Raw genomic sequence first — 23,223 nt, 5'->3', positions numbered from 1 at the left:
TTGTTTGAATTTTTCCAAGTAGAAAAAAGTATGATGTGACACTTAAAGTTAGTCGTTTTGAATATTTTTCTCCTTATAAAAATAAAATTGTGTAATTTTTCTAATTCAGGGTGCTATTGATAGTTAAAAATACGAAATAGAAAAAAAAATTAACTGATTTATAATTGCAGGGTGCAATTGCTAAGAAAGTAAGAATGTGTGCGTGTGTGCGTGTGCGTGTGTGTGTGTGTGTGTGTGTGTGAAAAGGGGCAATTTATTAGAGCATATTATTGCTGTTGTTATGAAGCTCTTTATGGCTGCTGTGTTGGCTGTCTTTTCCAGCTAGATTACAGCTAAATTACAGTTGTAGTTACAGCTCATTTCCCTCTCATAATTACTGTATTAATAGCTTTAGGTTTGTAGTTTGTATTTCAAGTTTTGTAATCACAAACTTTAATCAATATAGTTGCTCTGTTCAGTGTTTGTTTTCTGATATGGTATCAGAGCGGGTCCGAGCCCGGAATCAGGCGCTGCCGCCAGTGTTGCCGCCGCGTTTCAGTTTTATCGTTTCTTCTCCGTTGTATTGAACTGGATGTCCAGTCCCAACAGTCTGGATTGATTTCAGATTCAGTTTGTTGTTGAGCATCGCTATCGGTGACTCCAATTTCTCGTTCATCGTTATCAGTGATTTTCTATCGGTTTCAGTTCATCGCTATCGGTGATTGAATGTCAGTACCAGGTTTAAATCATTGCTATCAATGAGTTCAATTTCAATTTTAGATTTCAAAGTTCCATTTTAGTTTCAGTCCATCACATTAAAGCTTGCTTATGAATCATTATTATCGATGATTTCAATTTCTATTACAGGTTCTTTCTATCAATTTCTTTTTCATTCAATGTCTGATTTGTTTAGTTATCAATCAATTTCTATCATTTTGAAATTCTTAAATCTTCTTTTCTCCGGTTATTTCTTAGTCAATTTTTCAGTTTCAATCAGCTACTGTTCAATTTCAGATTCTTCGTTCAATATCTGATATGTTTCAGTTAATCAATTTAGATTGATTGTTGTTTTGGTTTATGCAAAAAGTTTCATGATAGTTTTTTGATTTGATTGGAACTGTTCTATCTTCAAATTGGTGAGACAAATTCACTTTACAGTAGTGCTCATTACCTGTTTGATAAAAGTTCTCAATGAAAAGTTTGGTCTCTTTGATGATTATGGTTGATGTTGCTATAGTTCATGGAGCATATTAGGGAGTTCAAGAGAAATAAAATAGACAAAGCACTTGTTCTTTGGGCTGCTAATACTAAAAGGTGGCCTTAATGCCAATATTATCAAGAAATATGCAAAAAAAATTGAAGCTGCCTGAATGAGTGATGAGTATTGATACTTTTATGTTGGGACTACCTATTCTATTACTGATATTTTGCTACTTCTTTTGTTGCTTCTGCTGGTTACCCTTATGTTGTTGTCAAACTATTATTTTGCTGCAAAGCTGATGTATACAAAATGTTGTGGCTGCTGTTGAAGAAGATTGATGCTTCAATGTTCCAAAACTGCTCAAAACTACTGTATATTCTGTTATGTAAATTGTTGTTGTGTGAAGTAATCTATTGCTTCAGGCTGCCGGCGTCAAGATTTTTTCAAAGTTGCTGCAAATACTTCTACAAGGCTATTTCAAGCTGGACATAACTACTTATGTCCAGCTTGAGGGAGGATATTAGAGCATATTACTGCTGCTGCTGTGAAGCTCCTTATGGATGCTGTGTTGGCTGTCTTTTCCAGCTAGATTACAGCTAAATTACAGCTGTAGTTACAGCTCATTTCCCGCTCATAATTAGTGTAAATTTTAGGTTTGTAGTTTTTATTTCAAGTTTTGTAATCATAAACTTCAATCAATATAGTTGCTCTGTTCGGTGTTTGTTTTTTGATACAATTACAACATATTTTACATGTTTGACTTTTAATTATATCTTAAAATATTAAATTGGCCTATTTTTCTTTAGAAAAAAATTTAAAATAATTTTTCATTATTAGTCTATATTCTAACTAAACGTTGATATTATAAATAATTCAATCGATAAATTAATTCAATTTATATGTAATGAGCTAATTATTTATCGAAAAATGCTTTATAATCCTCATTTTTTTTTGTCTACTTTTTTTATTGTACATCATGTTATAATTGTATATTTGTGCAAATTTATCCTAAAAATATATAGCTCCAAAATAATATTTAATCGCTTCTCTCTTTTACTATCACGTCAGACATTACATGTGAGAAGGGATATTAAAGAAAAATCAAATAGCATTATTTTATCTAAAAAGGGAAAATAACATTACTCTTATTTATGGAATTAGTATGAAAACATCAGCTATTCTTCAGCATTTTCGAATAAAAATTTCAACTTATTACAGTTACAACTTAATGGCAGTGAACCCATTTATATAACTAAAGACTAAACCATGCAAAATTATACTAGATTTTATACTTGACCTGTTGACCAAATTTATCATCAATATTGTTTATTTCAACAAACTCATTATTTTCAAATTTATAGTTAGAAAAAATATTATATTTAATTCAGCGATATCTATTTTGTTGTGTCCAGCAATCAGATTTTAATATTAGTTTTAAGTCAAAATTTTAACGAAAATGAATATAGTAAAATCTAATTAATCAATGGATTCTAACTTAAAATAGAGCTTACAGTTAATCAGTTAATAAAAGCTCTCTATATAAAGCTCATTATCATTTCATTAAATCAACAATTAAAAATTAACCAAAATCAAAAAAATAGGTCAAAAATGTTAATGCTTTATCCTCTCATTACTACAATTATCCTGTTCTTATCACCGGAACGATCACAAGCCCTAAACCAAACCAAAAATGACCATTCTTCTCTAGGATCAAACTCCGCCGCCGTCACCTACCATGGTGGCCGGATCTTAACAGAACCAACCGGAATCAATGTCTACATTATATGGTACGGCGCATTCTCTATAGAAGACAGAACATCTATAATTGATTTCTTTAATTCTTTTACTCAAAAAGATCATCTCAAAGAACCAACCGTCGCAACCTGGTGGAAAACAACGGCGTCGTATAAAGACAAGGCGAATAAACCGGTTTCAAGAATCGTTAAACTCGGCAAACAGACCGGCGATGTTTATTCTGTAGGGAAGAAACTGCACCGGTCTGACATTGCTCAGATTATGAATAATCAGATAACGAAAAAGAAACTACCGGCTGATCGTAACGGAATATACCTGGTTTTAACGGCGAAAGATGTGACCGTTGACAAGTTTTGCATGAATTCGTGTGGATTTCATTCACAGAATAAGAGACTGGTGTACGCTCACGTCGGATATTCTTCGCAGTGTCCGGGTTTATGTGCATGGCCTTATGCAGTTCCGGCGTACGCTCCTCCAGGAAAACCGCCGGTTGCACCGAACGGAGTTGCCGCCGATGGAATGATTATAAATATTGCGACGGTTCTTGCAGGAGCGGCTACCAATCCTTTTAAGAATGGATATTTTCAAGGTGACGCTTCAGCGCCGCTTGAGGCGGTGTCGGCTTGTCCCGGAACGTTCGGTCCCGGAGCTCATCCTGGTTATCCTGGACGTTTGTTACAGGATAAGAAAAGCAAGGCGAGTTATAATGCTTATGGTGTTAATGGCCGGAAATATCTGTTGCCGGCGATTTGGGATATTTCGAGCTCCAGCTGCAAGGTGGTATAATTGATTCAGAATTTGTATCAGGTTTTTTTTCAGGATTGGAAGATTAAAGGTGTGACTGGGATATTCTTGTATTGTAACAATTTCATGGAGCACAAGTCCAAATTAATATTTAATTTATTTTTGCTTTAATTGGAAGGCGTTGTAATAGTTTAACAAGAGAAAACGAATGAATTGCAATTTATGTATCTTTAAATGCTCTCCTTTAAAAAAAGAATTAATTTTGTTTTCACTAGTAGTCAATTTTAATTTTTGTCTTAATTTTTGAGAAGGTAGACTCCGTTAAACATTAAATTAGCTCACCTCTTGAATATAAAGTTCATTAATGAAAAATATAACGGAACAATTCAATGACAAAGATATAAAATATTATCTCAGTCCCATAATGTTATGTAAATTTTTTATTTTATATCTCAAATTATGAACAATCATACCCACATTAATTATAGTCGAATGCATTAAAAGAAAAATAAAAATATACTAAAAAATAAAAAATGTTATTATATTAAATAAAAATAAAAGGTACACCTTCATTTTTTTTAGTTGTTCATTTTAGAAAGTGTATTTTTTTTTGATAATTTAGAAAGTGTATTTATCTATAGGGTAAAGGTAGAAAAAAATTCTTTTAATTATTCATAAGAGCATATAATTTTTTAAAGGTTTTTTTCTTGGCCACTTAGGCCATCAATATATTTAGACGTTGCAAAAGAGTTCCTTTAAATCTTTGACAAGAGCATTGAAGCTCTTTTAGTTTTTTTTTTTTTGGACACTTAGCCCTTCACGTTTTTTGTTATTTATGTGGATTTTTTGAAGTGTGAGGATTTATTTGCAACATTTAAAATCATTGAGAGCCTAATTGGCCAAATAAAAAAAACTAAAAGGGCATATGTGCTCTTTCTAAATAACTTGAAGGGTTTTTTTATATTTTCCCCTATCTATAAATATATATGTTTTATGAGTTCTAAATGACATTCACAATTATATTACAAATTTATTTTTCTTTTTAAATTATTTGATTAATTACATAATTCAATTATAAAGCTAAATTGTTCAATAATAGGCTTCATAGATAGGATTATTTATAGTTTAAGACGAAGGAAATAATTTTTAATACTAGCAATTTATCTTACAGCAATAGCTAAAAAAATATGGAGAAATTTTTTCATGAATTAATTCTTTTTGCTTAGATAAACCAAATTTATTATTTATGTTTGTCAAAAACTACATATCAATTTGAGATAGAAAATAATTCATAAAAAAAAAACTAGGGCAGAAAATATTTAGTTAGAAATATAGAAAATACCAAAACCCATATTTGAGTTTCAATTTACACACTTTTAGGTTTGCTACAGTGTTTTTACTCCAACCTATTACCTCATTTTTCACACCAAAAGAATATTCTCTATATATTCTCTTTTATATTTAATACTACTACATTTAACCATTTAACCATTTATCATTTCACATCTATATTTATATTTTAAACACATACATCCTCATCTACTCATTTATTTAATAATGTTTAAATAATATTAAATTTATTATTATTATTTTTTAATATTATTTAATGTCCAATTATAAAAAATAAAACAAATGATAATTAAAATTGAAACAATAAAATTAAAATTAAAATAACACAATTTTTATTGGTTCACTGTATATAAAATTAAAAAATTAAAATTAAAGTAATATTTACATTTAATGTAACGTAATTTTTATGTTTAAATAAAAAATATGTTGTTTAATTTTTATGTATTTAATTTATTTGTTTTACTTTTTTCAATAAAAATAATTTGGATTACATTATTAAAAATTTAATTGGTATTTAATGAAAAGTTGGATTAAAATGAATATTTACAAAATTAGCTATGTAAATTGTAATTAAAAGGTAAATATTCAATTAACCAAAAAATGGGTTTGTGTGAATAGTGCATACCAAGAAGTGGGTTGCTACTATTCACAAACAATGAAGAGAAAATTAGGAAAAATACTCTCTTTTTGAAAATAATATGATTTCCTACCTCAACAAGGAAAAGATAGAGAAAATACCTCACCATTTTAATGTTTTTATTTTTTTACTCTAACATATATTTATATTATAATTATACCTACCTTTATTATTATTTTACTCTAACCATATTTTTTCTACTTTTAAGTGACAACTGTCACTTATTTTTTTCTTTATCTCCTTTTCTCTTTCTTCTCCATTCTTTTTCTTCTCCTTCTCTATTCTTTTTTTTTTCTGCCATTTTTTTTCTTCATTTTCTTCTTCTTCTTCTTTATCCCTTCTTCATTTTTGTTCTATTCTTCTTCATCGTTAATTCATCATTCCGCCGTCGCTCCGCCATCACCGATGCTCAGGCGTTTTTCATATTCAGTTTTAGCGTTTTTTCCTCGACTCGTGGTGATTAATAAGATTTGTTTAACTTTCAGATATAAATAAATTACTCTTGAATTTTCTCAATTTTAGATCTAAAAATCTGCATTAAAAACGTTTTTATACACAAAAAATGATTTTCTGAAAAAAAACTGCTTCTGATTATCATATGAGTATCATCACTGCATTATCATGCAAGTATCATAACGCTGCAGAAAAAATCAATTTTTTATTAAAAAACAGCGTCTGATTATCATGTTATTATCACTACAATATCATGTCGTTATCATAACATTAATTATATGATTATGATAAGGTTATGATAATACAAATGTACGATAATGATAATTGTATGATAATGTTTTTATGATAATATAATGATAAGCTTATAACAGTATGATAATATGATACTTACATGGAAATTTTTTTATAAAAATAGTGTCATATGATAATGTTTTATCATATGATAACGAGATGATAATATTTATGGTACATATATGATAATATCTATGATAATGTATGATAAAATAGTGTCTGATTATCATGTCGTTATCACAACACTGGAGTGTGATAATTAGATGATAAGAAATTATGATAAGGTTATGATAACTGGATGATAACGTACGTGAAAATAGAATCACAAAAAGATTTATGACACCAGTATGATAATCAGATGATAATAAAATAATAAAGTTATGATAATATGATACCTATATGGAAAAAAATTACAGAAAAATTATGATAATGAGATGATAATGTAAAGATAATATGATACTTGTATGAAAAAAATAATTACAAAAAATAATGATAACGAGATGATAATGTGAAGATAATAGTATGATAATATGATATATGTATGAAAAAAACAATTACAAAAAAATTATGATAATAAGATGATAAGGTGAAGATAATAGTATGATAATATGACCTTATTATACTTCATTATCATACTATTTTTTTCACATTATCATCTCGTTATCATAATTTTTATGTAATTTTTTTCATATAGGTATCATATTATCATATTGTTATGATAATTTTATTATTATGTCGTTGTCATAACATTATCATTTAGGTACAATAATACATTATCATCTCGGTATCATATGATTATATTATGATAACGAGATGATAATACAGTGATAACAACATGATAATCAATTTTTTGTAGAAAATCTTTCTTTATACAGTGTTATGATAACAACATGATAATACAGTGATACTCATATGATAATCAGAGACTGTTTTTTGTTTTTTTTATAAAAAATCATTTTTTTCTGCAGTATTATGATAATAATATGATAATCAGATGCTGTTTTTTTTTGCAGAAAATCATCTTTTGTGCAGAAAATTGTTTTTTTCATCATAACATCGTTTTTCATGCAGATTTTTAGATCTAAAATTGAAAAAAAAAATCAATAGTAATTTATTTAGATCTGAATATTAAAAAAATCGCAATAATCACCATGAATTAAAGAAAAGTTTGCTAAAATAAAATATGAAAGAACAATGCAACAACGGTGGAGTGATGGAGAAACGGCGGCGGAGCGTTGAAGTAACGAAGAAGAAAGAAAGAAAATGGAGAAGAAAAGAAGAAATAAAGAAGAAAAAGAAAATTGACGAAGAAAAAAAAGTAACAGAGAAGAAGAAGAAGAAGAAGAGGGGAGAGGAGAGAGGAGAAAGAGAGAAAGAGATAGACATATAAAAATATGATAGCTAAGAAAAATATAATTAGAGTAAAAAATTAAAGAAAAGTAGGTATAATTATAATATAAACATGCTTTAGAGTAAAAAAATAAAAATATTGAAATGATGAGGTATTTTCTCTATCTTTTTTTTATTGAGGTAGGAAATCAAATTATTTTAGAAAATAGAGTATTATTCTAATCTTCCCAACAAAGAAATGGGGTGGGAAGTAGGTATGGGTTGGAGGTGAAAAACAAGACCCATACCAAAAAATGAGTATAGGTTGGAGATGGTCTAAATTATACATTTTTTATTCATTAGATCCCTTAACTTTTATTTGACTTTTTCGGGTCTTTAAATTTTTATTTTTTGGTTCATCAGATCCTTTAATTTTTATTTGCCTTTCTTAAGTCCCTAATTGTTTATTTTTTAGTTCATTGGGTCCTTAAATGGATCTTTATTTAACCCAATGAATCAAAAAACAAAAGTTTAAAAGGCTGAAAGAAGTCAAATAAAAGTCGAGGAATCTGATAGAACCAAAAAATGAAAATTTAAAGATTTGAAAACCAAATAAAAGTTGAAGGACTTGATGAACCAAAAAATAAAAGTTTAAAAACCTTAAGCCTTATTTTTTTTTAATGAAAGTTCGCTGTTGTGAAAGTTTTTGTTTTTGAAAGACCAACACCGGGGTTCCTCCCTTAATATGTTGCACCATTAAATTAGAATTAATTAATTTCTAAACAAATATTAGAACAAATTTCTTTATAAATAAAATTTTATGTTTATTATTTTACTTATAAGTAACTTTCTACTGAATCAGTAAAATAAAATTTCAAAATAAACCAAACACAAATATCGTAAATTTTTCTAACTAAATTCTTCAAATTATAAAATAAAGGCCTTATTACTTAAAAAACCTTGTAATATTTTTTCGTTTATACCCTCACGTAGGAAAAAGTTCATTTGTACCTTTTTTTGATTTTTTGTTTTCATCTCTACCCTAAAATTTAAATTTTTGACAATTAAATTAATTAAAGGATGAAAACATTATAAATGATTAATAATATTAATGTTTAATTAGAATATAAGCTAAATAAAAAGGATCATTTTGAATATTTTTCCAAATAAAAAGAGGTCAAATTGGCTCTTTAGGGTAGAGACGAAAATGAAAAATCAAAAAAAGGGTACGAATGAACTTTTTCTTAGGTCAGGGTATATGGCTAATAATCACCCATGGCCCCTAAACTTTAGAGGCGCTAAACCCCCTGATGTATAAAACCGGGCGCCAACCACCACCAGACCCAACCGCGGACACAATCCCACCATCGTCGGAAAATTTCCGGTCATCTTCTTCGAATTGAAGATGACCGGAAAATTCCGGTCATCTTCTTCGAATTGAAGATGACCGGAAAATTCCGGTCATCATGTTGTGCCTGAGAAGACAACCCAGCCGGGTCGTCTTCTCAGGCGGGAGGACGACCCAGCTGGGTCGTCTTCTATTCTTGAAGAACAGCCTGTTCTTCAAGAACAGAAGAACAAATCGGTTCTTGAAGAACAGATCTGTTCTTCGAAGAACAGAATTTTCCTTCTCGAAGAGGACGACCGGAGACGGCGGCGGCGGCGCGGCGGCGAATGTTTTGGTTGTTGGTGGATGAGTTGGCCGAATAGTTTAGGTTAGATTGAGTTGTGTTGGGTTGGATTGAGTTGGCTTGGATGGAGTTGGGGTATTTTGGGTATTTTGGGTGTTTTGATTTTTTTATTTTTTTACTGACGTGGCGTTGTCAATTTTTTTTAAGAATGTTAGTTGACCAGAAAAAGACGGCGCCAGGGGTATTTTGATCATTTTTGGGGTTTTTTTGGGCTTAGGAGGTTTTGTGAGCGCCGCCACAAAGATCAGGGGGTTTAGCGCCCGTTTTTAAACATCAGGAGGTTTAGCGCCCGTACCTCTAAAATTCAAGGGTCATGGGTGATTATTAGCCTAAAACAATAGTCCACTTTCCTAATTTTTTTTGTCCCAAAACAATAGTCCACTTTTTTTGTGAATCACAATTTAGAGTGTTTATTTTCTATATTGTCCTTATTTAAATTGTATCATTTATTGCTATTAGCTTATAGTCATAACATTTAATAAGGGTATGATAGGAAAAATAAAGATAAATTTGTAAAAAGTTAGAGCATTAATTGTGTTTCTTAAACTATGTGAAAAGGAAAAAGTAGACTATTGTTTTAGGACTGAGTGTGTACAACTTAACAAACACTCAATAATTCTATAATCCAAAAGAATAACATTATTATTCATTGCCGCAAAGTAATTTCTCAACTACATAGGAAGAACCTTTATGCAAATGGAGGAGGCCTTCCATTATAAACCCCGTTAACAGTAATTACAGTCCTGAAAAATGAGAGGAGCTAGCTGGGGCAAAACCTCCAAGAACGCGATGTTACAATTTATCAGAGAGGAAAAAAAAGGTTCTCCATTTATCATTATTCCTATAACTGATTTGTTTATAAATCTACAATAATAACCTCGGAATGAGATGCCGAAATATCGACAAAATAATAATGTTCAGAAGCATGAAACTTGTTGTAGGTTAATCAGTCAGATGGGCCAATCATCTTTTCAGGCACCACAAGGCTGTCGAATTCTTCACCGGTGAGCACTCCAAGTTTCAGTGCAGCTTCCTACAAAGTCAAATGTTGTAAGATACAATATTTCAGCAATCTGAAGTTGCCAAAGCTTTAAAGCATTGAAGAGCAAGTGTCACACACATAATTGTACATTACACTATAAATATTGGTACTATGTATCAGCAAAACAGTTCTTTTTCCTTCAATATTCCAATTAATTAACAGGCATCCCCCATTATTCCAAAGGCAACTTATTGTAAGGTGCATTATTTACCCTTGATAGCTGACCTATGTTGCACATAAACTTTAGCAATCTTATGTTTCGGCTTTACATTCCTATTTTTGGAAACGCTTCAGAAACTCCAAAACTTAATCTTTATAATTTATTCTTGTAAAAATGCAGTTTTTTCCATTTTCCGTTTCAGCATATTTCATTTCCGTGCTATATAGCTAATGGAGATATAAAAGAAATGAACAGATAAATCTCTTGACAATGTACAAAAATTCATAATCTAACTACAGTAGAAAAAAACCATCAAATCTATATGCATAGGTGAAACATAGATAAAAAATTAACAGAAATTATCACCTTTAAAGTACTTCCTTCCTTGTGGGCAAGCTTGGCAACTGCTGCAGCATTGTCATAACCAATTTTCTGAAGAAAAGGTAGTTGTGTAATGTTAGCCAACAATTCAGAGCATAAGAAGTGAATTAAAAAGTATAATAAAGGGACGTGGATGAGAGCTTACAGGATTCAAGGATGTGACAAGCATAAGAGACTGCAAGACCATGCAAATTGTAACAGGAGACAAAACAATGAATTAGTTTTAGGATTTATTAAAAGCACAATTCAACTCTGATCATAATGTATCTAGCAGGAACTGACCTCATAAAGTAATTTTGAAATTCTTTCCCTGTTAGCTTGAAGTCCCCTCAAGCAGTTCTTCTCAAAGGAAGCAGATGCATCCCCAAGCAATCTTACTGACTGTCACCAGATAGTTGTAAGACATCAGTTTAGTAGAGAAAACCCTATTGGTCTCAGTGATCATCAGCTATAAGTCCAAGACATCAATTGAGTAAGTAAGAGCCAGAGATATTCAGCCCCACATACTCAAAATCACAACATCAACCCAAAAAGGGTAAGGAAAAAAAGCATTTCCGAGGAAATCAGATGCAATAAAAAATTTATCTATTCATCCACAGATGACATGAAATGCAATATGATATGAAAACAAGATTTCATGAACATTTTTCTTGCAACTTATTCAGCTCAAACCATTTCTTTCAGCAAAGCATTGAGCAAGAAACATGATACTGCTCAAACCTCTGTGTTTTAAAACATCAACTTCTTTAAACCTTCAAATACAAATTCTTTTGCCATTTTGTATTCAAGAATTTACAAAGTCAAACTACTATAATTAAATTCTAAATAAATTATCATTATATCATCTCATATTAGAATTTTGATGTTTCAAACTTAACTCGAAATAGCAAGCATAGCAAAATAAAAGGATAACAATTTTTTTATACTAAGGAAAAGCAACATACATGTAGAAGATTGCTAGCAATCATAGGCTTGAATACATTTAGTTCAAAATGACCATTTGATCCACCCACTGTAATGGCTACATGATTTCCCATAACCTGCAAATGTAACAAAAAGCATTATTTTAAAGTTAGAGAAGGAATTGTCACCATGCAAATCAAAAACAGAGCTGAAGACATCACTCTCGTTAACTGCTTGGAGATGAGTCCATGGTGAGTTTCTCACATTAGGAAGGATTAGCCTATCCAGACCATAATAAAGGAAACATAGATTTCACAAATATTTACCTGAGCACAGACCATGGTGAGTGCCTCACACTGAGTAGGATTAACTTTTCCCTGAAACAGGAAAAATTGGCTGCATCAGGACTATACAGAAGAAAATCATTAAATTAGTTTTTTTAACAAACTTCCGGTCCGCAAAGACATGGGATGAAAGAATACTAACGGGCATAATACTGCTACCCGGCTCATTTTCAGGAAGTATGAGTTCACCAAGGCCGCATCGTGGACCACTGAACAAGGAAAGAGTGTTAACAACAAAAGACAAATAAATTACTGACATGATACAGCTAGAGATAGAATCACAAATCTAGCCTACAAACCTTCCTAGTAAGCGTATATCATTCCCAATCTTCATCAGAGAGGTAGCAATTGTATTAAGGGATCCACTAGTTTCAACAAAAGAATCATGTGCAGCCTGTCACAGTTCCACAACACAAAACCAAAACAGAAAAATGAGTTTCTCATATTAAGGAGCAAAATGGAAAAGAAAACGAAAACAAAAAAGAAAGAAAAGAAAATGCAATAACGGAGAAGTTAGAAACTGACCAAAGCTTCAAACTTGTTTTCTGCTGTGACAAATGGTAAGTTTGTTTCCTCAGCCACTGCTGCAGCTATTTTGACATCAAACCTAGTATAAGTCATCAAATATCAAGTCAGGCCTCAAATAGGGAGATGATTTACTTAGTATGCGACCTTAGACCAGCGTGACCCAATGATAATTGAACTCAAATATAGGTCCAAAAAACATTTAATTTTTTTGGTTAGATTAAAACGGAAAGGTAGAAACCTTTATTCGAAGCATATTTACAGCTATCTTTATGCTAACTAAAATCCATTCTTACATTTTTTTAATGATTACCTAAGAAGAATGTTTTAAACCAAAAGGTCTGCTAATGAAAATTAGCGCTAGTGAAAGCTCTTACTAGGATCATGTTCTTAAGCTATGCAAGAAGCATCTATTGACAAGCACTTGAAATGATGATAAGCACGTATGGAAAAATATAAAGCCAGATAAAAAAGAACAAAGCAACTATTCATGCCGTTGGGATGATATGCATATGATCACGCATAAGAACTGAATCAACAGATAGACATAAAAACTGCTTGCAAGTTACAACAAGACAGGAGAGGATTAAAGCATTACATACCCCTTCTTTGTGTTCAATCCAGTTCCAACAGCAGTTCCGCCTTGTGCAAGCTGCTCAAATAGTACCTCCAAACTGTCAGAAACCTTAGGGGGAAAACAAAATGGACAGAAGAGCCATAGATATAGTAAATTACTATTTGAGTCTGACCTGATACATGCGCGGTAGAGTACATGTGATTCTATCAATTCCATACTTCACCTATAAAATTAGCACAAGTAACCAAAATAAGCAAAAATGCAATCACATCCAAACGGAAAACAGTTGCTACAGTAAAGATATCACACCTGTGTTGTGTAGCCACTAAACTCTTGTCCAAGTGTTAAAGGTGTTGCGTCTTGGGTATGTGTGCGCCCAATTTTGACAATATCTTTGAACTCAATAGACTATATAGCAAAGAAATGGCAAAATTAGTCTTGAGGAAATAGTTAGAGCAATGTAATGTAAGCACATTATGAACTAAGTGCAAAAGTAAAACATTATTTCAGAGACGTGCTACAATACTGTGCTGCTACATAAATGATCTTTTCTTAACTGATCAAGAGATAGCATTTGACATCAAATCAAAGAGAGGAAAGACAAATCCCGACACAAGGAAAAGAGTAGTATAAACGACTTCTTGGAAAGAAATCTGGGGTAAAAATGCCTAATAAAGCTCAAGCCAAAATCTAACTTCCAAAATGTTCCCCCTTCATCTCAGTAGTAGGTCATTTACCAATGAACATTAATTTTGTTTGAAACTGGTTAAGACATGAAGGAATATCATTTTCAATATTAGGAACAAGAAAACTACCAAAAAAGAGTGAAAGTTGATACTCCAAAATTTGTTGCCCCAATAACACGATTCACTAGATGATTAGTAAATGTCACTCGTGCGGTTGAAATGCATCTCAAATTTGGCCAGAAAAATGAATATGTCAAATATGCTGATGCATGCTCCCCTCAACCATCTAGCTTAGAGACTCCCAAATGCTCTTTTTTCAAATTAAAAAAAGCCTTTACAATGTACAGGACACAAAATTTTGAGTTTAATTGCGTATTGTTGGAAGGTAATTTTTAGAGAAGATAAATAAACATCAAACCTTGGCATTCAATGTCGTATGTAAGTTTCTTAAACTTGGTATCAATCTTTTATTAATTTCTGTGGCAGCTGCAATATGCATAACCTGGGAAAAATTAAAACACGGCTGATTAACATAAAAATTACAAGAAACCAATGATTTCAACAACGATAGCACACATAAAGGTCCAGACAGTTTCAAGTGAATCAAAACAGTATTATATTCCATTAGGGAAAGAATAAAAATCAATGGACAAGAATCACAAGCAACTGTAATTAAAAGTAAGTCACACTTACAGTTGGAAAGGTGTCATTAGAAGATTGTGATCTGTTCACATGATCATTTGGGTGCACATACTTATCACCACGCTTATGACCTAGAATCTCAGCTGCTCTATTGGCAATAACCTAGAAAGTCCATGACAAATAACAGCTCGGTTACAACACCATATATCAGCAAAAAGTCACTGTCAGCAACCTTTATTCATTCTATTTATCACTGATAAAGAAAATTCCAGAAACATTTAATTTGAAACCTAATTAAAAGACAAAGTTCAGTAACAATTCATCAAATAACAACATAGCCGGATCCGTGCTTACCTCATTGGCGTTCATGTTACTCTGAGTGCCACTACCAGTCTGCCAAACAACAAGCGGAAAATGATCATTTAGTTTTCCTTCAGCCACCTCTTGAGCAGCTTGCATTATAGCCTTCCCTATAGATGGATCAAGACCATACTCCATGTTAACCTGACAAAGTCAATACAAAAATTGAATAATCATCACACTATTCAACAACAATAAAACTAAAGCACGAATTAAGTAAAATTAAATTAAATTAAACCTTAGCAGCACATTTCTTAAGAATGCCAAAAGCACGAACGATCGGCTCCGGCATCTGCTCTCGCTCTCCTCCGATTTCAAAATTTTGCAGTGATCTTTGAGTTTGCGCACCCCATAACCTGAAAACAAATCAAACAATTAACAAAAAAAATTGGAAAAACAATTAAATAAAAGAAACGAGAGCGTGCTGGAGACGAACTTGTCATTAGGTACTTGAATCGGTCCAAATGTATCTCGTTCTTCTCTGAAAGCAGTAGAGTAATATCTAGAGGTAGGATAAATCAATGACTCCGGCACACGAAACGTCGTCGACTCCAGCGCCAGCCGCCGAGCTATAGCTCCCATCGCCATTGATTCTGTATGATAAAACGGTACCGTCTGATGACTACGAACACTCACACAGAGAAAAATCGTAAAACAAAACAAATAAGGAAATGGAAATGATTCGAACCGGAAGGAAGTTGAGCCGAAATGACGAGAGATTTGCAGGTTGCGACAGTCGAGGTGTTTTTTGGTATAACACTTGTATTCAGCTGATTGGGCCTGTAACCCAATTTTATTATCATTAATTAATTTTTTTAATATATTCTTCCTTTGCCTAAAATAAAAAATACAAAGAAGCTGACTTCAAAAACGGCACCGCTACGATCACTCTAAATATTGACATGCGCACTCCATAAATTTATATATTGACTGAACTGCCCTTCATAATATTGAAATAAAAACATTTAATAAAATCAGATATCGTCATGTGTAATAAATCAGGTATGATTTAATTCATTTTATCGATCACAGTCAACAAACAGCTGCTACGTCTTGTAGTTTATTAAAACGTGGAAAAATTATTAGTAATTAATTATTCCACAACTGCTTCCCAACTATAAAGGGCAACATAGTAACTTTAGAATTTTGGGAGCACAGTAACAGCACGTGACGCTAAAAAGGTATGGGATATTCCTTCAACGGTTTCTTTTTTTTTTTCAAAAAAAGAAAAAAACTAATTTGGATGTACTTTTAATTGGATCGTATTTGGCTTATGTCTGACCTATTATGTTAACACGACAAACACAATCTGTTTAACTAATCGTGTCAAATTGTTTTACCTTGACACGACACGAAATAAAAATAAATAACACAACTCATATTCCATTTTAACAACTTTAGTTTAACATACTAATCGTTATTACATAATTTTTATCAATTTTCTGAAATCTCTATTCTAATCTATCTGGAAATATTAGTCATAGAATGTTGCTCATTTAAAATTCATGACGTGTTATAGTTGTAAATTTTTATACATTTAATCAAATGAATCTTATTTTTATTCATCCTAATTGTATCAATAGCATATTAACTCGATACGAATACGACCCGCTAATCTATTTCGACACACTTTTATCAAGTGCTCCTACTGAGCTCTTGGACAGTTGGATGGCTACGGTATGGCCAAATAAGTAATGATGGCAGACTATCAATAATTGCTATGTTTATTGAATTGCTCAATTATTTCAACTTTTTGCTATTTCTGGTTCCTACCACTTTTTCCTATCCCATCATCAGTAGAGAAAAAGCTGGATAATACAAAAAAAAAAAATTAACAACTGCTCCTCCAAATTTCACTCAAATGCAAATAGTGATCAAAATAGATAATCCACTACAACAATGTCCTCATAAATATATCTCAAAACTGTTGATAATGGGATCTGAATCATCCTTGCATTTGAAAATCAAGGGCCCTCCCATCAATATTGCTACTCATTCTCTCTCAGTAGTTGAGTGCACAAGCTAATGCATGGAGAGATGTAAATTCAGAGTTGAACCCAAGCAAATTCTTGCTTGTAGGCCGTGCTACCATCACAGGAGGCTCTGCAAGTGTAGATGATGATGTTTGCCCAGTCAAGAGAATCAGACTCATTCTTTACTCCAAAGTAGTAGAGCAATTGAGGTAGGATCTGACACCAACACATGCAAAGAATGTTAGTATTTCTTTAGACCATATATGATTCTAAAAATAGTTGAATTGAACTAAAAATATCAGGAAAAACCAATATAAGTTCTAAAATTTAGAGAAAAGCAGTGGTATTAGATGACTGAAACTGCCTTGTAAGAGGAGTTTAAGTTAAAATGGAACTACAATATCATGGAGAACAATGCGTTTTAAATTTAATTCCGTGATATTAATTTTCCATTACACATACCTGACATTCAAAAATCATTCGGCTGCCACAATAATTGCAGTTAGGGATATCTTGTTTAGATGGTCGACCACTAGATGTACACCACAGGGGTCTTGCAGAGTCATTCCTGCAATACCTGTTATGACAGAGACACAAAGGAGAAAAAGACCAGCATTCAATCCATCATATTCATAGTTTGTTCTGCAGCATGCCAAAAATGGCTAACTACATGTGCAGCTTGCACAGTTTAATTTTATAGATAGCCCCAACCTAACTACTAAGATTAATCATTCACTTATATCTTTTCTTATCTGTATAGTTAAAAAAAAGGACTCCAAACAGGATAAATATTTACATTGCGCATAGAGCTGTTGTCTTCCAGGTAAAGCTCAGTCATGTACATTAAATGAGTCGTAAGATATCTTAAGCAATTAAATATTAGACTTCAGATTCATGTATTAAGGATAATCTATAATAAAAGGGCCAGAAAAGCACACGGGCTATCCATTAAATGAATATTAAATTATTACCTCAAAACTTGTTCTGGGGCTTTGGCTATTCGTTCTTGGAAAGAAGCCCAATATTTTCTGTCACTATCCGCCTGTTCATCAAAAGTGGTGTTTTAGTATATACGAAGTCTGAAAACTGTTCTATTTTCTATTGCAGAAGTCAACAATCATCACCTTGAAACAGTCTAACAATGACTCCATGGTGCCATCCGAGCTCTTCTTTGAAACCAATTGGTTATCGTGTTCATTATCATCAGACATATCGGAATCAAACTCATTTTCATCCTCATTTCTTATCTCATACTCCGGCCACAGTTCATTGCTAGCAGCTGCATGAGAACACCAAATCCTATTTTGAAGTGAAATTTTGGAAAATTCTTTATCATGCATATAATACAATAGACAAATCCTGGCCCTCGCATGTTGTACACAAGTGTAAACAAGTCGTGTCATTCTCATCAAACACTTGTTACTCTCAATTCTGTTGCATAAGATTTCGTCAACCATTCACTGATCATTCCTTAGACATCCAAGGTTCAGGAGTGGTTATAACATGTTATAAGAATAGTTTCAGCAAGTCAACTAATATATCTTCCTCTTCCATCAATAAGCAATGTAATGTATCATAAACTAATGCAAACTCATATACTTTAGAGCAATACGCCAGGTTCATATTGCATAAACTGACCTTTGTTTCTCTCTGTTGAAGTGGTTTTTCTATTATTGGAGCTAGAGCCAGGTATTTGTGACAGACTCAGTTGTTGACAACCAATTTTGTGGTGCTTATAGTGCTTACTCTGAAATATAAAAAGTAATAAAAAAGTAAATGTACAGTCATTTATAAGGAAAGAATGTCAAAGTTAAAGTAGCGAAAGGAATTTATATGACCTGGTGTGCTGGTGAGCAGTACCGTGTTGTTTTGCAACTACTGCAAACACGATCTCCTTTCCAAGTACCACACCAATCGCAAAGTGCAACTAAAACAGCCAAAAGTTATGAAAAAAGGTGATGACGAGTACTTATGAGATAATCGCAAAGTGCAACTAAAACTGCCAAAAGTTATGAAAAAAAGGTGATGACGATTGACGAGTACTTATGAGATGAAGGATGTACATGCAGTGCACTAGCAAAAGGAAAAGAAGCGAACAACTTTTAGGCTAAATAATTACACATATAGCACCAAAGTATCATTTGATTCCTTTACATCAACATTGCAAGACCTTTCCAAGTTCCAACCATACTGTGACAAAACAATATCTTCAATCATTGCTTAGCAAAAGATACTCAATCCATAGAGATGGATTAAACATTTTTTTTATTTTAAATCCAAATACTAGCTCTTAAACTTACATCTTCTAAGGCATCCCGTCAATTCTTCAGTGATATTGATAAAGTTATAAAAATTCACACTTAATATCATCAAAAGTTGCTGATGTAAGGTGAAAGAAATATACTGTTTGTTAGCAGAAATGAAGATATCCCAGAATGACTGCACATGATTTTAAATAAAATCAAAACGTGGCAAAAGGTTCCCATGGTTCACATAAAATATTTTCAAATAATTACTTTACAGTTTGTATTACACATTGAAAATTTTTGTTTAATAAGAAACTGCAGGTACTTCATTCAAGAACTCAGAGTTTTAAGACTCATCTCTGGATGTAGAAATGCAAAAATATGTGACTTTAGCCCATACATAGTAATAAATCTCAAAAAACCTATGAAGCACCGACACTCCGTCGGAGTGCCGTATCTAGTGGGTGGACACGCCGGGGATACGTACCCGACACGCCACGTGGCGTGTCCCCGTACCTTTGACTAGTCAAGGGGGGACATGCCGGGGACACTTCGGGGACACTTCTAATGACATTTTAGTTAATTTTAGATTTTTTTTGTATGAATTTTCTTTTATAATAAATGGGCCCAAACCCAAATACAATTAGATAATAACCTAAACTAAACCCTATTTTTAATTTAAAAAAAATACAGCAACCCCCTATTTCAAAATAGAAGCAATAGGCTGTTTTAAAAAGAAAAAAACATATGTAGTTTGTTTATTTTTATTTTAAGTACTTTTGCTTATTGTTAAAAACATATTTGTCCTTTAAAACTTCTTATTGAAATTAGTTTAATTTTGAATGACTTGAATTTATGTTGGAATTGTTAGTTTAACTAACTTACGTATTACTTATGCATGTTATGGCATAATATTTATTGTTTTTGCATCTTGAAACTTTATATACGAGTAAATATATATATATTTTTTAAAAGAATTGCCGTGTCCCCACCGTACCCGTGTCCTATTTTTTTTTAAAATACTGTTCCCCGTACCCGTACCCGTATCGGTGCTTCATAGCAAGGAACGTATTATAAAAAAAACATGGACATTATATAATTCTGATTCTGTAAAGTAATGCCCCAGATCAAACTGCTACGAATACAAGTTCACACAGCAAGTTACCTCCGGGTTTAGAAGGTTCATCAGTCCCATTGAATCTCGGGGCATCACTAGAGTAAAAAGGGTTAAGGTGAGGCAATTGACAACGGAACACCTTCACACTACAAAAACCATCGCATATTAAACAGGCATGTAATATTAAGAATGTAGAAAAATGAAAAGACTTTTAGTTGTACCTTGAAATCGTACATGACTATAAGATAAGACTAGTAATTACTGTAGTACCTTCTTAATGGCTTCTCACCACCCTTCTTCCATTGCTCATGTTGATCGTTACGAAGACATGACATCTTCGGGCACATAAACACAAATAGAGTTCGATGAAATGTTGATTCCTTATCTGATATTGGTGCATAGACCTAAAGAAGAAAATCAATCAACACGGTTAATTTCATCAGAGTTTCTCTATCTTCTCAAAGGCATGGAAGAGAAATTCAGAAAGAGAAAGAGTGCGTGACAGATCATACAAGCATACTACTGAAGAGGAACGGTAAAATAATAGGTTTGATTCTAACTAAACCACAGTTTTAGATGACAATACCTGAAGCAAAAATTGCAAAGGATTTCCACATATGTCACAGACACAAGACCTGCCAGATGGTATATTAATTGGATCAAGCCATGCCTGCAAGATGGAATTAAGGATTCAAATTCCAGCTAAAAATCAATTCGATTCAAGCAAAAAAAACGTTCATAAAGACGGTGATTTATTTTCACTTAGAGAAATTGTCTCGTTTAATAATAATCTGAATAGTCATTGATTTCCAGCCAAAACTCAAGTCCATTGGAGCAATAAGAATGTCTAAAAGCAGTGTTTTAGTTTTTACTTAAAACAATGTATCATTTAATAGATAATTTCGACAGTTCTTAGATTTGAAGTAGGTACCGGACTGCCACCAGCTTTACTCGGATATAATTGACGAAGAAGAGACCAAGGGTGCTTAGGCTTCTCCAAAAAACCTAGTGTTACTGGCTCTTGTTGTTCTTCTTCTTCATCTTCACTGTCATAGTCATTGTCGTCGTCGTCCTCGTCATCCAGAGAGGTTATTTGAATTCCTTTAAGTTTTTCAATAGCATCATCTCCATTAAAACTGGATTCCATGTCTTGGTTGTGTCTGCTTCACTGGTTCAGTTCTATTTTTAATACTGTATCCTTTCACTTCTTGCCAAGCTTCAAGCCACAAAAAATTGATAACTAAGACATATGATAGTTGATTCTCTAACAAACTAATTAACTGCATAATTAGTAATTTAATTATAAAGTAATTACTTAAGTAAATTATGCAAAAACAGGAATTAACAGACTACCAAATTAAATAAAAATCAGATTACAACTCAATTAATATATTAACATGTTAATGCACCAATACATTAAATTAAGAAACAATTAACCAAAAAAGAAGCAAAGAAAGAAACCTGGGCAGCAAGTGGCGGAGAAGGGTGGCGGCAGCGAAGGGGCGGGCAGTTGGTATGGACGGCGGCGATGGGAGAGAGGGCAGTGATGACCAGCAGCCTTCTTTCTCTCCCTCTCAATCTAAATTAGGTTTTAATTGTAGAAAATGTGAAAGGAAAGAAGAAAATAAAAGTTTATTTTACAATAGCGTTTTTTTATACAAAAGAAATTTGTTATTACTATATGAAAAAAGAGTACAATAAATTTATTAATTTAGCAGTTAAATTAGTTAAGTTTTACTCTGTTAAATTTTCACTAAATCTATAATTTAATTATTTAAATAATTTAAGTACTAGTCCATAATAAGACCTTTAATTTAATGATGTTTTGTTAATTAATGTTATTTCTCAGCAAATCTAAATGAAACTTGTGCTTATAATGCACTGCAAACAGTGGTTTCTGAAAAACAGGATATTACTTTTTTATTAATTTACAAAAGCTACTCAAGAGAAGAATCTGGAGATTGGAAAATTCAGTTTTTGCAAACATTGGTGCATTCTATTTGTCTGCAGATGTACTATAAAGAACTTCAAGATCATAAAACCAAGCAACTACAATTATTGCTCCATTTACTGTGTTATATAGACATTATACAGAAAAAATCAAAAAGGAAACAACCTCTCTGAAAAAAAATATCAAGAAACTTATATTTTTATCGGTAGCGACATCTCCTTGCTGCTGGTTAGAATTGAATGCAATGGTAATGAGTCATTTTCTTTTCTTCTGTACTTCTCAGAGTTGCCAAATGCAGAATGTTGAGCAAATTCTGATTCTCCTTCTTTGCTTGCCGACAACGCCGCCTTAAGACTAGCAATCTAGAAAGTGAAATACAAAGAGAAAAAAATTAGTGAAGGAAGAAGTTGAGATAAAGATCAATAGCTATGGAGTTAAGATAAAGGCAATTGTTAAGGAGGAAATGCAAAGAAGATGTAATAACTTGTTCTTTCAGCTCTTTAACATCCGACGAGCTGCACCTAGTTCAACAGTGGCTACTCGCTCTGCGAATTTGAGTGTGTTTATTGTCTCTCCAACAGCTTCAGGTTCAGGACTTGTGTGCACAAACATTAATGTTTTTGCCTGACCTGCGGATTCTTTTGAGAAAGTGAAACAATCACATCACCTAAGCTGAAAGAGATTTGTTACATGTTGTGCCTAAAAAACACCATTTTAACTAACCATGTAAATTGTTTTATCCCAAGACGATACAAAATTAAAATAACACAACTCGACCCATCAATCTATTTTGACACCTCAAATCTAACCGGTTGATCGTGTTGTGTGTTTTTTATCAACTTAAACAAATTTCTAACTTAACATAGCTTGAAATATTAGTCTTGGC

General features: G+C 32.3%; 3 protein-coding genes across 3 annotated transcripts; 1 reads left to right on the top strand and 2 right to left on the bottom strand.

Moving 5' to 3' along the window:
• Window positions 1–2,763: 2,763 nt before the first annotated feature.
• Window positions 2,764–3,914, top strand: LOC126688253 (protein EXORDIUM-like 2). Its single transcript, XM_050382887.2, has one exon. The coding sequence runs from the start codon at window positions 2,789–2,791 to the stop codon at window positions 3,719–3,721; it is 933 nt and encodes a 310-aa protein (XP_050238844.1). The 5' UTR covers window positions 2,764–2,788; the 3' UTR covers window positions 3,722–3,914.
• A 6,129-nt stretch (window positions 3,915–10,043) lies between these two features.
• LOC126687218 (fumarate hydratase 1, mitochondrial) lies at window positions 10,044–15,899 on the bottom strand. The gene is made up of 17 exons (XM_050381686.2): window positions 15,487–15,899; window positions 15,289–15,406; window positions 15,045–15,194; window positions 14,742–14,852; window positions 14,467–14,550; window positions 13,672–13,770; window positions 13,535–13,585; window positions 13,388–13,437; window positions 12,786–12,867; window positions 12,560–12,654; window positions 12,403–12,469; window positions 12,243–12,293; window positions 11,958–12,053; window positions 11,296–11,394; window positions 11,159–11,188; window positions 10,999–11,064; window positions 10,044–10,463 (listed from the first exon to the last, which is right to left on the bottom strand). The coding sequence occupies exons 1-17, from the start codon at window positions 15,636–15,638 to the stop codon at window positions 10,377–10,379; spliced, it is 1,488 nt and encodes a 495-aa protein (XP_050237643.1). The 5' UTR covers window positions 15,639–15,899; the 3' UTR covers window positions 10,044–10,376.
• Window positions 15,900–16,872: 973 nt separating this feature from the next.
• On the bottom strand, window positions 16,873–21,999 carry LOC126687220 (uncharacterized). Its single transcript, XM_050381687.2, has 11 exons — window positions 21,848–21,999; window positions 21,318–21,602; window positions 20,973–21,056; window positions 20,657–20,790; window positions 20,435–20,532; window positions 18,862–18,950; window positions 18,662–18,770; window positions 18,148–18,302; window positions 17,995–18,065; window positions 17,486–17,600; window positions 16,873–17,239 (listed from the first exon to the last, which is right to left on the bottom strand). The coding sequence occupies exons 2-11, from the start codon at window positions 21,531–21,533 to the stop codon at window positions 17,096–17,098; spliced, it is 1,215 nt and encodes a 404-aa protein (XP_050237644.1). The 5' UTR covers window positions 21,534–21,602; window positions 21,848–21,999; the 3' UTR covers window positions 16,873–17,095.
• Between the last annotated feature and the right edge of the window lie 1,224 nt (window positions 22,000–23,223).

This window comes from Mercurialis annua, linkage group LG6, assembly GCF_937616625.2.
Source record: "Mercurialis annua linkage group LG6, ddMerAnnu1.2, whole genome shotgun sequence".
NCBI classification, from domain to species: Eukaryota; Viridiplantae; Streptophyta; class Magnoliopsida; order Malpighiales; family Euphorbiaceae; genus Mercurialis; species Mercurialis annua.
This window is presented reverse-complemented; position numbering and strand designations above follow the sequence as displayed.

Excerpts from the sequence above, each read along its gene's own strand:
- LOC126687218 (XM_050381686.2), bottom strand. The coding sequence starts at position 15,638 with ATGGCGATGGGAGCTATAGCTCGGCGGCTGGCGCTGGAGTCGACGACG. Across the intron at positions 13,771-14,466 it reads ATACGACATTGAATGCCAAG|TCTATTGAGTTCAAAGATAT; the intron begins GTTTGATGTTTA and ends TTTGCTATATAG. Across the intron at positions 11,065-11,158 it reads TTGTCACATCCTTGAATCCT|AAAATTGGTTATGACAATGC; the intron begins GTAAGCTCTCAT and ends CCTTTTCTTCAG.
- LOC126688253 (XM_050382887.2), top strand. The coding sequence starts at position 2,789 with ATGTTAATGCTTTATCCTCTCATTACTACAATTATCCTGTTCTTATCA.
- LOC126687220 (XM_050381687.2), bottom strand. The coding sequence starts at position 21,533 with ATGGAATCCAGTTTTAATGGAGATGATGCTATTGAAAAACTTAAAGGA. Across the intron at positions 20,791-20,972 it reads CTTTGCAATTTTTGCTTCAG|GTCTATGCACCAATATCAGA; the intron begins GTATTGTCATCT and ends TTTCTTCTTTAG. Across the intron at positions 18,951-20,434 it reads TGAACCTTCTAAACCCGGAG|TTGCACTTTGCGATTGGTGT; the intron begins GTAACTTGCTGT and ends TGGCTGTTTTAG.